The sequence below is a fragment of the Cucurbita maxima genome, unplaced genomic scaffold (genome assembly GCF_002738345.1).
Source record: "Cucurbita maxima cultivar Rimu unplaced genomic scaffold, Cmax_1.0 Cma_Scf00014, whole genome shotgun sequence".
NCBI classification, from domain to species: Eukaryota; Viridiplantae; Streptophyta; class Magnoliopsida; order Cucurbitales; family Cucurbitaceae; genus Cucurbita; species Cucurbita maxima.
Window position 1 is genome coordinate 3429007 of NW_019272030.1, and position 12377 is coordinate 3441383.

The following is a 12377-nucleotide window of genomic DNA, read 5'->3' on the forward strand; positions in this document are numbered from 1 at the left end:
GCTTATAATGGCATGGGAAGCCACCAAAGTTCGATAGTTCAAAAACCCGGGTGGACTTGACCGTGTTGGTCGTGGGTGGCGTGTCTGCGTGATTGGTTGAGTCATCGATTTTGACAACTGGCTGCGGCAGGCCATCTATATAAACCCACTCCGCAAAATATTCGTTGAAGCTGGACAAAGAGAAACGCAAAGATGGCGATCGGAACTTTGGAGGTGAAATTGGTAAGCGCAAAGGGACTTCGAGGCACAGATTTTCTGGGTAATACTCTTTCTTCGTTCCCATATCCTCTGGTGTTCTTCAAATTCTTGATTGATTCCATTTTTTCTGGCTTGTGACGACTAATTTAGAAGAATCGGGGGTTTGTACTTGGCCTTGTTTATTGAATCAAGCTGTTAGATCTGGATCAATTTAATGCTTCTAATCTTTTCTTAATTGGAATGAAGTTAGTTTGTGATTAAGCTAATGATCTTCTTCTCACATAACAGGTGGAATTGACCCTTATGTTGTGATTCAGTATAAGGGCCAAGAGCGCAAGAGCAGCGTTGCCAGAGGTTACTCTTCCTCCTCATTGTTTGCAAGCTCATAAATGATGATAGGATTAGTGATAAATGCTTATTAATCTTAGTTAATTCCTTCGTTAATCCTTTTTAGTATCCTTAACAAAGATTCTTTAATAGACTGATCTGCTAAAAAGGCATCTGTTTCTTGGTTGTGTGATTAATACAAGGAGCATTTTCCTGGGAATTGGATTTGAAACTTGAAGCATAAGAAATTAACCACATTTTTTATCTGGGTTTGGGAAAGTGAGATGTGCTGTTCTTGTTTGTGTAACTTTAATGGTGCAGGTGAAGGAGGCAGTCCTGTATGGAACGAGACATTTACATTCCGAGCAGAGTACCCCGGAAGCGGTGATGACTTCAAGCTCGTCCTCAAGATCATGGACCATGACAACTTCTCTGCTGATGATTTCATTGGCCAAACCTCGTAAGACCCTTGATCTTCATCTGGATTATAATAACAACACTCCCACTATCTCTAACAGGTTAGCGGAATTTGTCATCTTCTGGGCTTCCCCTCTCGCTGGCACTCATTTTCCTCTCCAATCGATGTGAGAACTCCAATCCAACCTTCTTCGGGGCCAGCGTCCTTGCTGTCAAACCTTTTTCTTCTGGGCGAGAGGTTTCCACCCCATTATAAAGAATTATTAGTTTCCCTCCCCAACCAATATGGGATCTCACAATTCACTTCCTTCGGGTTATTCGTTTCCCTCTCCAACCAAGGTGGGATCTCACAATCCACTTCGCTGGCATTCATTCCCCTCTCCAACCATTCTGTTACCTTCTAAGTTTTCTCTCAAGATTTTTTTGAGGATTTTATTGACATGACTAAATGTAGGGCATGATTCCGATACTATGTTAGAAATCACCGATTTCCACAATAGTATGATATTTTTCACTTTGAGCAACAACTCTCGTGGATTTGCTTTGGGCTTCCCAGAAGACTTCATACCAATGGAGATCTATTCCTTTACTTGTAAACCCTTGATCTTCCACTAAAGGTGGGACTCACTCCCAATAATCCTCAACACCTGGGATCTCACACAATACATTTACTCCACCAGCACCAATTAAACTGCAACATTACGATAGAAAATAAGAACGACTCAGTTGTTTGACACTGTTGCAGGATATACGTGGAAGATTTGTTAGCTCTTGGAGCTGAGAACGGCGTGTCGGAGTTACGGGCTCAAAAGTATAGCGTGGTAGGAGGCGATCTGAACTACTCCGGAGAAATTCAAGTTGGAGTGAGCTTCACCCAGAAGGTAATCGAGCTTGTTTGCACATAAAAAAAAAAAAAAAGGGTCAAAATGAGATGAACATTAGTTGATGATGTTGGTTACATGGTTCACAGGAGACCCAATATGATGGAGAGGAAGTGGGAGGATGGCAGGAGAGTGAATACTAAGGTGGCTTCATCGGCTCCACTGTGACACCTGTAGCCTGCAAGGGGGGATTTTTTTTATTTTGTTGGCTTCTGCATCTTCATTATTTCTACCGTAAAATTCCTCGTTCAAAACATATATTTATAATATTAATTATTATTATTAATAATTTCTTTAATATTAGAAGATTAAATAAACTCCTTAATGGAAATTAAGATTGTGATTATTATTTTAATGTTTATTCTCGAAAGGCATTTAACCACTTTTATGGTTGCCACAGCCTCTCCATTCACAATTATTGTGTAAAAGTAAGTTTGGAGTCGATTAAAAATTAAAATTATAGTAAAAAAGTAAAAAGTAAAAAGTAAAAAGTGCTAAAAGTGTGTATTTTTTATCCCAATTGTTTAAACAATAAAGGCTTAAAAATTAAGTGTACTTCATAATTGCTTTTAGTAATTTACTATGTCAACTATTAGAATTAAAAATACAATACTTGTAACTTTTTTACACCAAAGTTCGGAGCGTCTTAGCTTAGTGGTAGAGAGTGTGACTTTTAACACGTGGTTGTAGGTTCAATCCCTATTGACGGCATTTCAATTTATGTTTTTAGTTTGTATTTTATTAGGCCTTCACGTATAAGATAATTGTAAATGACTCGCCATAAACACATAAGTTAAGGGTGTCCCAACAATAAAAGTCAATTGATGAGTCGATAGAGACACAAGCAGTTAAACATGCACATATAGGTGGGTAGAGCGCGTGGTTAAAATCTGACATTGTAGAATTAAAAATATTTTAATGAATAAACATTAAATTTAATAATTTATTAAATAAATAAAGACAAATCAAGAAAATAAAAATTTATAATTTACTTAACCCAAGAAATGATATGGTTGAAAACCTATTAGAAAATTTTATATATTTTCATTTAATTTTAACGTCTATTTTTCATTAAAAGACAAAAAGCCGTCTTAGCTCAGTGGTAGAGCGCGTGGCTTTTAACCACGTGGTCGTGGGTTCGATCCCCACAGACGGCGAATTGATCTTTCTCATTTAGTAGTATATATATATCTAAAATGTTTCAATGATAATAACTTTTTATGAAACAAGATATTTTATAAATATTATTATAATATAATTTTTTTGCATTAAAAGTTTAAAATATTTGTATAATTCTGACATAAGAACGATGTGTAAAATTGAGTTCTCCTCTGTCAAATTTGAAGACAGAGAAGGTTTTGTTGTTGTGTCTGTATTGATGTTCTTGATGTTCTTGATGTTCTTGATGTTCTTGATGTTCTTGATGTTCTTCACGTTCTTCACGTTCTTCACCACACCCACCTTTCATATTAATGAAATCCAAAAGACACACGAGATTGCCTATCTTTATACTAATTAATGTCAGAAAAGCCATTTTCTCAAACCGAAAATCTTTAGTCAACTCATCTTTAATGGCACCCACGATCACACCCTTCTCTCTCTCCTTTCATTTAAATAAGAACCCTGTTAGAACTCTGTTCAGTTTTCCGCTATATTGTGTTCTATATGTTCTTCTCAAACCCAAAAACACAATGAAATTTGAGGACTTCCTGACGCAGCCAACGCCAAAGCATCAGCGCAAGCTTGATCTTGAGGCTGAAGTGAGATTCCCTTCTTTTTTTTTTAAGTATTTGAAAGAGGAACAAACTAAAAATGGCCTGAAATAGTAATCTAGTTTGAGTTTCTCTTCAGGTTTTGAAGTTGCAGGCAGAATTGCATGCCGAACAAGCACTCAACAAGGCTCTGCATTGGGCTCTCCATGGCCCTCTCTTGTCCCACCCCCATGTTTCTTCCTCTTTGCCCCCTCAGGTACATCAGTTTTTGGGGTAAAAGCATCAATTTTGCAGAGGAAATGTGTTGATTCCTTGTTCTTTGCAGGTGCAGTTGTTTATGGAAGAGCTGGGAGCTGTGGAGAGGGAGGTTGATAGGTTAGAGAAAAAGGTTGAAGAGCTGAAATTCAACTTGGACAAAGAGAGGGAACAGCGCCTTAGAAGGCTTTGCCAACAAAACTTGCTCTTCAATGGACCTGAAACTAATGCCCACCGCTCCAAATCTCAGCGTTATGATGAACTTAGAAAAGACATGATGATGCTGAGTGAGAGGAGATTCTCTTCAAGTGCTGCTTCTGATATCCAAATTACCATGTCTTCCATTGGTAATCATCAATCTTCCCATCTTGCTGGAGCCTGCGACGTTGGTGCATGGAAGAACGCGACGAGAACCCGAAAAGAAGCTTGCATTGAGACACCAAATCAGCTTTCAGAACACTTGATCAATTGTCTCATAAGCATTTATCTTGATCTAAATCAGCCATCACACAACAGCCAAACTAAACATGGCCTTTCCTGCATCAACTCAAAGACCAATCCTTATACTATACTGCTTGACTCAGAAGGCTCTGTGAGGGACATTGGCCCTTATAAGAACTTCATCCACATCACGCAAACGTCTTTCGACATCCGTAGATTGCCCGAGTGCTCACCGTCGATGAGAAAATTGAGGTAACTCGCAGTCTGTTTAACAGGGTTGCCACAGATTTAAGTGGAGTTGCAAGTTGAAACTGTTGTTCTGTTTCCTTCAGGGTTTTGATTCATAAGCTGAGCAGTGTGGAGTTGACCTTTCTGACGTACAAACAGAAGTTAGCATTCTGGATAAACATATATAACTCCTCTATAATGCATGTACTGTAAGACATGTAAGACACACATGAATATCAGTCGTGTTTCTACTCGAATATACTGACCGTAATCAACCAAATTTCAGGCATTTCTCGAACATGGGCAGCCATCGACAACAGAAAAGCTCTTGACTTTGATGAACAAGGTGTACAAAATGAAATGTGTTACCATTATCATTGAACTTCTCTGAGTGATTCCTCTGACCTGCAGGCTGCTCTTAATGTTGGTGGGATAGTTCTCAATGCTCTGGCTATCGAACATTTCATTCTTCGGCATCCAACCGAAACAAATTACGTAAGCGATAACCATCTCCTAGTTATTTTATGATGTCCCACATTGGTTGGGGAGGAGAACAAAACACCCTTTATAAGGGTGTGTAAATCTTCTCCTAGCCTAGCATACGTGTTTTAAAGCCTCGAAGGGAAGCCCGAAAGGGAAAGCCTAAAGAGGACAATATCTACTCGCGGTGGGCTGTACTCTAATTATGGGTGTTTTCTTTGAAGGCTTTAGATGAGAAGGAAATGCTGCTTAGGCATGCCTATGGCTTAGGATATCCGGAACCTAATGTGACATTTGCTCTATGTCGAGGCAGCTGGTCATCTCCTGCAGTAAGTGTCTTTCTTCTGCTATAGATTTTATGAACTTCGATGGATCTTTGAAGGAAAATTGACAAAGATAAGTGTGGAAACTTTATGAAGTTAAGGGTGTATACTCCTGAGGAAGTGGTGAACGAGCTGGGGTTGGCAAAAGTGGAGTATTTGGAAGCATCAGTGGGGATGACAAGCAAGAAGAAGATAATGGTGCCAAAGCTTCTTGAATGGCACATGAAAGACTTTGCAGACGACATGGAATCGATGTTGGAATGGATTTATAGCCAACTTCCTGGCTCAGCAAGCTTGAAGAGGTTAATAATGGAGTGTTTGAATGGTGAAACTAAGTCTCCTATCAAGAAAATGGTGGAAATTCAACCTTATGAATCCGAGTTTCGTTACTTGCTACCCATGTAATCTTCATTTCATTAATTATCATCCCTTTATCTTATTTATACTAAAAACACGAGAGCACAGCTCGAACTACCATTTACAACAAATGAATGAATACAAAATTTGGCTTCACCGAATTTGCGTCCGTCCTAGTGACCACAGGCCCGTATCTTTGACTGGTGTCTGAAAAAACAGCAACATCATTAAAAAAGCTATGAGAAATTTAAGGTTAACGGATGTTTTGCTGTATTATTCATCTTTACCTGTGTTTTCATTGATGGGAAGATATTCCAGAACCGAAGAGTTTCATCTCCAGCACCTGTTACAATTGTCTGCAAGAGGCTATATTTATGAGATTCTCTCAAAGAGGAAGTTTGATCCTTCAACAAGTGGCATAAGAACATGTTCAAATATACCTGACCGTCGGGAGACATTGCCAGGTACAGCACCCTCATTGTATGTCCAGTTAGAGTGGCTACCTATTGAGGAAGAACAGGTAACAGATTCAAGCCTGAGAATTTACTTTATTCATTTTCAATTGTTGTGGAAAACAAACCTTCCCCATTGATGGATATTTCCACACCATAATCTGGTTCTGGGAATACCCATGTGTGCTCACAAGTTCATTTACGTTCTTACTCCATGCAAGATTGCAAACCTGAACAAAATTTGACAGAGTTTATCAAAAGGTTGAGAAGTTGTGGGAATCAGTTCCCATCAATCACAGCCAAGCCCACAGCTAATCGGTTGGAAAGAGTTTTCCACGCCCTTATAAGAAATGTTTCGTTTTCCTCTCCAACCGTTGTGGGATTTCATAATCCACCCCCTTGGGGCTTATAGCATACTTGCTGACACACCGCTCGTTGTCTGACCCTGATATCATTCGTAACAGCCCAAGCTTACCGCTAATCGATATTGTTCACTTTGGCCCATTACGTATAGTTGTCAGCCTTACGATTTTTAAAAAACGTATGCCAGGGAGAAGTTTCCACACCCTTATAAGGAATGCTTCGTTCACCTCTCCCGCCGACGGGGATCTTACACCATCACACCCAATCTACTCTTTACAAGGAAAAACCTGGCTTCCAGTGTCAACACTCTCCAACTGGTGCCCATTTGCAGTATTCCAGAAGCGAATGCATCGATCAGCAGTGCCACCGCCAGATGCAAGAAGGCTGCTCTGGTGGGGTGACCAAGCGATGGCCTTAACAGCAGCTTTGTGCTCAGTTAGTCTCAATACAGGCTGCTGCTGCGAATGCTGGTTCCATACCAAAAGCTGTTCATACCCACCAACAAGAAAATCTCTGTCATTAAATGATCAGATCAAAGAAAGAGGATGGATTATTATCTATGTCACTAACCTGATTGTCATTACCACCGGAGGCAAGCTCTCTGTCATCATTTGACCATTTAAGCCCACAAACCTACAGGATTGATTTACAAGAATTAATATAAGCTTTTAATGTTGTTTTAATCTAATTTAGCCAGTTTTCTGGTTCTCACCTCAGATTTATGGCCTACGAGTTTGTTCACAAACTCACTAGCAACCCGAAGATCATGTTGAAGAATATTACGATCTCTGCTTCCAGATGCCAATATGCGAGAATTCCAAGCCAAAACACCAGTTCTTGTTTGATGCCCTCCCATGGTTCTAACTTTCTTGCACTGACTCCCATCCCATATCTGAAAAAGAAGAAAAGATGAGCTTTCGTCCTGAAACATGACCTCAAACTCCAATATCTATCTTCTATTGTGTTACCTGAACCTGACCCAGATTTGTTCCAATGGATATGTAGGAACCCTCTTTGGTCCATTGAATTGAGCACACACCATCATTGGGTCCCAAATCACAAAGCTTAGTGACCTGAAAATGAAACAAACACACCCAGTTGATGAAAATGGGTTAACAAAAACAAGAACAGGAGTTGTTGATCTGTGAAGTGAACGTACCTTGCAATTGGATGCACTCCATAAATAAACGCAAGTTCCAAGTCCCACAGCCAACACATTCTGTGATGACCAATCTACAAGATTCAAGTAGAAATCATCTTGAAGCGAGGGCGCATCCAGAACCTGCAACAGTATCACTCAGCTCAATACTTAATTCATTCCATAACAAAGAAACACAAAGTTTTAAGGAAGAAGGGACCTTATGAGGTGTCTTGGGGACTTTGCGAGGCGGCTTTGGGGGCGTTGAGATGTCAGAAGAATAGGCAGCATCTTGGCTGAAAAGGGAAGGGGAATAAGGGGAATTTGGGGCAGAATGATCGGTCTTGAACCTGAGCATGTTCTTGCTGGGGCTCATAGGGGAGCCATGGCCCTGGGAAGAACCTGCAGGGGAAAAAGAGCCAAAATCAGATCCAAAAAGCTCCGATTTCAACAACCTTGAATAGGCTTCATTTCCGCCTTCTTTCACTGGGGAGCCCTTTTCAATCAGCCCAAATGTGTGAAGCCTGGACGACGATCTACAAGGAATGAATCTGTCACTACAAGTCGAGTTTTTCGAAGGGGACGACAAGCTCGATATCGCCCGAAACGAACCCGAAAACGTTTCAAGCTGAAGCGGCCTTTCCGCCATTCCAGCTGGGAGATTCAGCCCTGTTTTTCTTGCTTGAGGAGACTCCATTCTCTTCTTTCTTTGATCTAAGAAAGAAAGGTGATTTTATGGGGACTCCGATAATTTCAATGCAACAGAGAAAACCAATTAAGAGTCTCCTCTGTTTCTCTTTTCCTGATCACTGCGACTGCGAGGAAGAAGTAACGGTCAAATTCTGTTAGGGTTTATACCAAGAGGGACAGGGCTAAAATGGGAAAAAACAAAGTCATGAACGGGGCGTTTTTTTAAATTTTTATAAGATATGGTCTATTTGGAAAGTTTTGCAACGGTCAAATTGTATGAACGAAGCTCACGCTTAGCTGGCTTGCTCGTCTTTTCATTTGGGCCTGGGCCGGATAGGATTATGATTTAATCCGGCCCAAATATTTTGCTCAAAAGCCCATTTATCGAATCGGACTCAATTCCTTTTCACAATTAAATTTTTAATCATGTATTAAATTTTTTATAGGTAAAACAATAATATATTATTGTAATGCACATCATATTCTAATAAGATAAAATAATCGATTGTATTTGATTTTTGTAAGGTTAATATTTTAAAATTCAGAAACTTTTTAGAAGCTTAGATCGACCGATGGAAAGTGTTAGGAATCACGACTCTCCACAATGGTACGATATTGTTCACTTTAGTATAAGTTCTCATAACTTTGGTTTGAGCTTCTCCAAAAAGTCTCTTGCCAATAGATTTTATAAGTTCATGATCATTCTCTAAATAAGTCAATATGGGACGACTCCCTCCTAACGATCCTCAACAGAAAGGATGTTTACATTCGATTAGATTCGGTTGGTCCCATAGGTACCACAGACAAGACACGAGGTTTGTGAATGATACTGCAGTGGGAAGGGAAGGGAAGGGAGTATTTGAAGATGAAGGAGGGAGGGGCCATGGGGCTGAGGGGGCTGAGGGGGCTGAGGGGGCCTGAGGGGGCCTGAGGACGAGGCAGCAGAAAAGGAAGCAAGTAAGTAAAAACATAGGCTCACTGCACGCACTCCCAAGCTTGCAGAGATCGTGGAACATTATTGACAGAGACTTAATGTATGACATTGTTTGTTGTCCCATACTTCCAATTAGCCGTCATAAAATCACATCACATGTTGATTGATACGACACCCTCGGAAATACCAGACACCACCATTTTATGTTCATCTCCCAAACACACTCTTACATTGTTCAACCAATCAACATATAGCCGAGTTGATCTGGGACTATGCACATATTCACATTTCTACACAAGGGTGTGTTTCACATTTCTACACAAGGGTGTGTAATAAAACACTGTTAGGTTGGTGGTAATATATAACGAGTTAAAGTCAATAATATCTGTTAACAGTGGACTTTGACTGTTATAAATGATAACATAGCCAGACACTGGACGGTGTGCTAGCGAAGACACTAAACTCTCAAGTGGATGGATTGTGAGATCTCACACCGGTTTTACTGATAAGGGTGAGGAAACCTCTCCGTAGTAGACATGTTTTAGAACCGTGAAACTAACGACGACAATACATAATAAGTTAAAAGAGAGCAATATTTGCTAAACAGTGAGTTTGAGTTGTTATAAATAATAACACAACCAAACAGTTGAATGTGTGTTAGCAAAAACGTTGGACTCTAAAAGGGTGGATTTTGAAATCTCACGTCGGTGGGAGGTAGAAATGAAACATTTCTTAAAAGGGTGTGAAAATCTCTTTAATTTTTTATGATTTTACAAATAAAAGATGAATTAGACATATAAAAATACAACAGCAGAGTATAATGTTATATAATTACAAATTTATGTAAACTAAAAAAATTAAATAAAATAAGATTAATTTAGGCATATTTCAACATTATAACAAAGGTTATATATATAGTATGAAATATAACAAATATCTTTAATTTCATACCAAATAAAATAAACCGTATGTGACGATAAACCATATATGAATATTTGTGGTTGAAATTTGAGTTAGTGTCTTGTCGCTGTTACGTACGTTATTTTTTAATTTCATTAAATATGTTTTTCCAATAAAATCTAAAAAAGAAAAAAAAAACAAAGAAGATAACAACATGTGATATGATATCCAAAGATTCCTAAGACAATACTCAGTTGGATGAGATACTAAATGTTTTGTGGAGTAGGAGCCCAACGTATTATTGAACAAAAAAAAAAAAAAAAAAAACACCTGGATGGAATTAAATTAAATTTATATTTTTTATTTACGAAGAAAAAGAATTTAATTATTATTTTTTCGAGAAATTAATTACTTATAAACAAAATTGTATTCTATCGTAACATACTCATAACTAACTATGGGTTAAATTTGAGGTAGTATCCGTCCTATTTGTGTCATTTTTAAAAGTTTTGATTTTATTATAAATAAAAAAATTTAATAATATCTTTAAGAAAGTAAACAACAAAAAAAATATGATGCCCTAAGATTCTTAGGACAATATTTTGTTTTTAATAAGATATTTAATATTAAAGTCAAAATATAAATTTTACGCTAATGAAAGTTATTATATAAAATTAAAATTTCATTCTAAAATATGAAACAAAAACAAAAATATAAATAAATGCCACGTGGTCATTTGACATTTCCTTGTAAGCCACAAATTAGGTAGCTGGGTTTTTTTTAACATGTGGAGGATAGGGAAGGGGTAATGTGGGAATATAGCATTAGAAAACCAAAAATAAAAAATAAAACTAAATGGGCATCTGGTTAGGTATAACACAAAAGCATAGATTATTTGATTTGAATTTAATTTTGAGGATTTAAAAATATCATAAAAGAGATGTGAAATGACGATAAAGGCAGGAATTGAAGTGTTGTGTTGTTGTACCTTTTGTTTGCTAGATGGGTGGGGCAGGGTGAGGGTGAGGGTCAGGGTCAGGGGCAGGGTCAGGGTCAGGGTCATGTCAATTCGGACCCGTCCCCCCCTTTCAAAGGACACACCCAATCTCTTCAACCACACAATTACCTTTATTCTCTTTTTCCACCCCCACAACAAACCCTAATTATTCTCCTAATTAACCAATCATCACCCCCATTAACTTCAATTTTCCCTTAATCCATCCCTAATACCAACTTTAATTCTTACCTCCTTGTCACACCGTTCCACGTCACAAAATTCATACATGTCAATTACTACGTCTTATGTGGTCGATTACATTATGATCCTATGACCCAAAAAATTATTAAACACGAACCAAATCTTTCATTTAAGTATTAGAAGGGCTAATTTTTTAAATTTTGGATTAAAATATTAATTAGATATTGTTATTTTAATGTGAGATTTTGCAATCCACTCTCAGTAATCGAAGGATTAAAGGTTTTGGTACGCCATGTTTTTTTTCTTTTTTTTTTTAATTTTAATTTAAGAACAAGCCAGGTTGCTTCCTCCTCCATGGAAACAGTCTATATATACAAACCCATTATCATCCCTTCTTCCCATCTCCTCTCTCCCTCGGCTCCTGTTTCATTACTCAGCCATTGTTTGCTGTTGCTGCATCATCAAGATTCACAGTCTCTTCCAGGTTTGAGAATCTTGATGATGCTGCAGCGGCCATTAATGGCTTCTTCCAACGCTCCATCATTCCATCCTTCTTTAGTGCTAAAACTATGCAATATCTGTGGTTCTATTTTTTGGTTACTTTTGTTGGCCCCTTCGCCTCAGAAATGTCTGTACTTTCCAAACCAATATACCATTTTTTATTTATTTATTTAATTTGTTGATGGTTGGAGCATATCTGTAAGGCTTTTCAGATGATGCAGATGCTGCACCACCTTCCATCATTCCCTCTTCCTCTTTCATGGGTATTATTTGTGTTCTTCTTCTTCTTCTTCTTCTTATTCTTATTATTATAATTATTATTCTCTTTTAACCTCTCTCCATTTTTTGTCCTTCAAACCCATCTGGGTTTTGTTTTGATCTGTTTTTTCTTCTTTTCATGGACAACAATCTGTTTTTACTCACGGCCCGTTTTAGGGTTTGCAGAATGATGGGAGTGATAACGAAGATGTTCATGCAAAGCCAACCGCTAGTCAGATATTATCATGTTTGAGCATTCACTTTTAGGCTTCCACTCAAGACTTTAAAGTGTATCTGCTACTGAAAGATTTATACATGCTTATA

At 38.2% G+C, this 12377-nt stretch overlaps 3 protein-coding genes and 1 non-coding gene across 5 annotated transcripts; 3 read left to right on the forward strand and 1 right to left on the reverse strand.

Annotated features, from left to right (window-relative positions):
* The first annotated feature begins 34 nt into the window (after positions 1-34).
* On the forward strand, positions 35-2193 carry LOC111488961 (elicitor-responsive protein 1-like). Its single transcript, XM_023136930.1, has 5 exons — positions 35-259; positions 487-552; positions 847-985; positions 1688-1823; positions 1913-2193. The coding sequence occupies exons 1-5, from the start codon at positions 193-195 to the stop codon at positions 1964-1966; spliced, it is 462 nt and encodes a 153-aa protein (XP_022992698.1). The 5' UTR covers positions 35-192; the 3' UTR covers positions 1967-2193.
* Positions 2194-2908: 715 nt separating this feature from the next.
* On the forward strand, positions 2909-2980 carry TRNAK-UUU. Its single transcript has one exon. It is a non-coding gene; the product is annotated as a tRNA-Lys (tRNA).
* A 251-nt stretch (positions 2981-3231) lies between these two features.
* On the forward strand, positions 3232-5683 carry LOC111488956. Its single transcript, XM_023136924.1, has 8 exons — positions 3232-3583; positions 3675-3791; positions 3861-4483; positions 4564-4663; positions 4746-4805; positions 4871-4954; positions 5164-5268; positions 5359-5683. Exons 1-8 carry the CDS (start codon positions 3296-3298, stop codon positions 5665-5667), a joined length of 1686 nt encoding a protein of 561 aa, XP_022992692.1. The 5' UTR covers positions 3232-3295; the 3' UTR covers positions 5668-5683.
* Positions 5644-8409, reverse strand: LOC111488957 (protein FIZZY-RELATED 3-like). Of its 2 annotated transcripts, XM_023136926.1 has the most exons (11): positions 8185-8409; positions 7793-7974; positions 7594-7716; positions 7403-7507; positions 7147-7326; positions 7005-7067; positions 6722-6919; positions 6200-6301; positions 6060-6122; positions 5907-5975; positions 5644-5826 (listed from the first exon to the last, which is right to left on the reverse strand). In XM_023136926.1, the coding sequence occupies exons 1-11, from the start codon at positions 8267-8269 to the stop codon at positions 5773-5775; spliced, it is 1224 nt and encodes a 407-aa protein (XP_022992694.1). In that variant the 5' UTR covers positions 8270-8409; the 3' UTR covers positions 5644-5772. The 2 variants fall into 2 exon arrangements, with proteins under 2 accessions (XP_022992694.1, XP_022992693.1); XM_023136925.1 differs by having other exon boundaries at positions 7793-8409.
* Positions 8410-12377: the final 3968 nt, after the last annotated feature.

Bases quoted from the DNA above. Each gene is read 5' to 3' on its own strand.
- LOC111488957 (XM_023136925.1), bottom strand. From the start codon at position 8,269: ATGGAGTCTCCTCAAGCAAGAAAAACAGGGCTGAATCTCCCAGCTGGA. The intron at 7,327-7,402 runs GTAACACAATAG...CTTCTTTTTCAG, and splicing joins CAAATCTGGGTCAGGTTCAG to ATATGGGATGGGAGTCAGTG. The intron at 5,976-6,059 runs GTATATTTGAAC...AGCCTCTTGCAG, and splicing joins CAATGTCTCCCGACGGTCAG to ACAATTGTAACAGGTGCTGG.
- LOC111488956 (XM_023136924.1), top strand. From the start codon at position 3,296: ATGAAATCCAAAAGACACACGAGATTGCCTATCTTTATACTAATTAAT. The intron at 4,664-4,745 runs GTACTGTAAGAC...ACCAAATTTCAG, and splicing joins ATAACTCCTCTATAATGCAT to GCATTTCTCGAACATGGGCA. The intron at 4,955-5,163 runs GTAAGCGATAAC...TTTTCTTTGAAG, and splicing joins ATCCAACCGAAACAAATTAC to GCTTTAGATGAGAAGGAAAT.
- LOC111488961 (XM_023136930.1), top strand. From the start codon at position 193: ATGGCGATCGGAACTTTGGAGGTGAAATTGGTAAGCGCAAAGGGACTT. The intron at 553-846 runs GTTACTCTTCCT...TTAATGGTGCAG, and splicing joins CAAGAGCAGCGTTGCCAGAG to GTGAAGGAGGCAGTCCTGTA. The intron at 986-1,687 runs GTAAGACCCTTG...ACACTGTTGCAG, and splicing joins GATTTCATTGGCCAAACCTC to GATATACGTGGAAGATTTGT.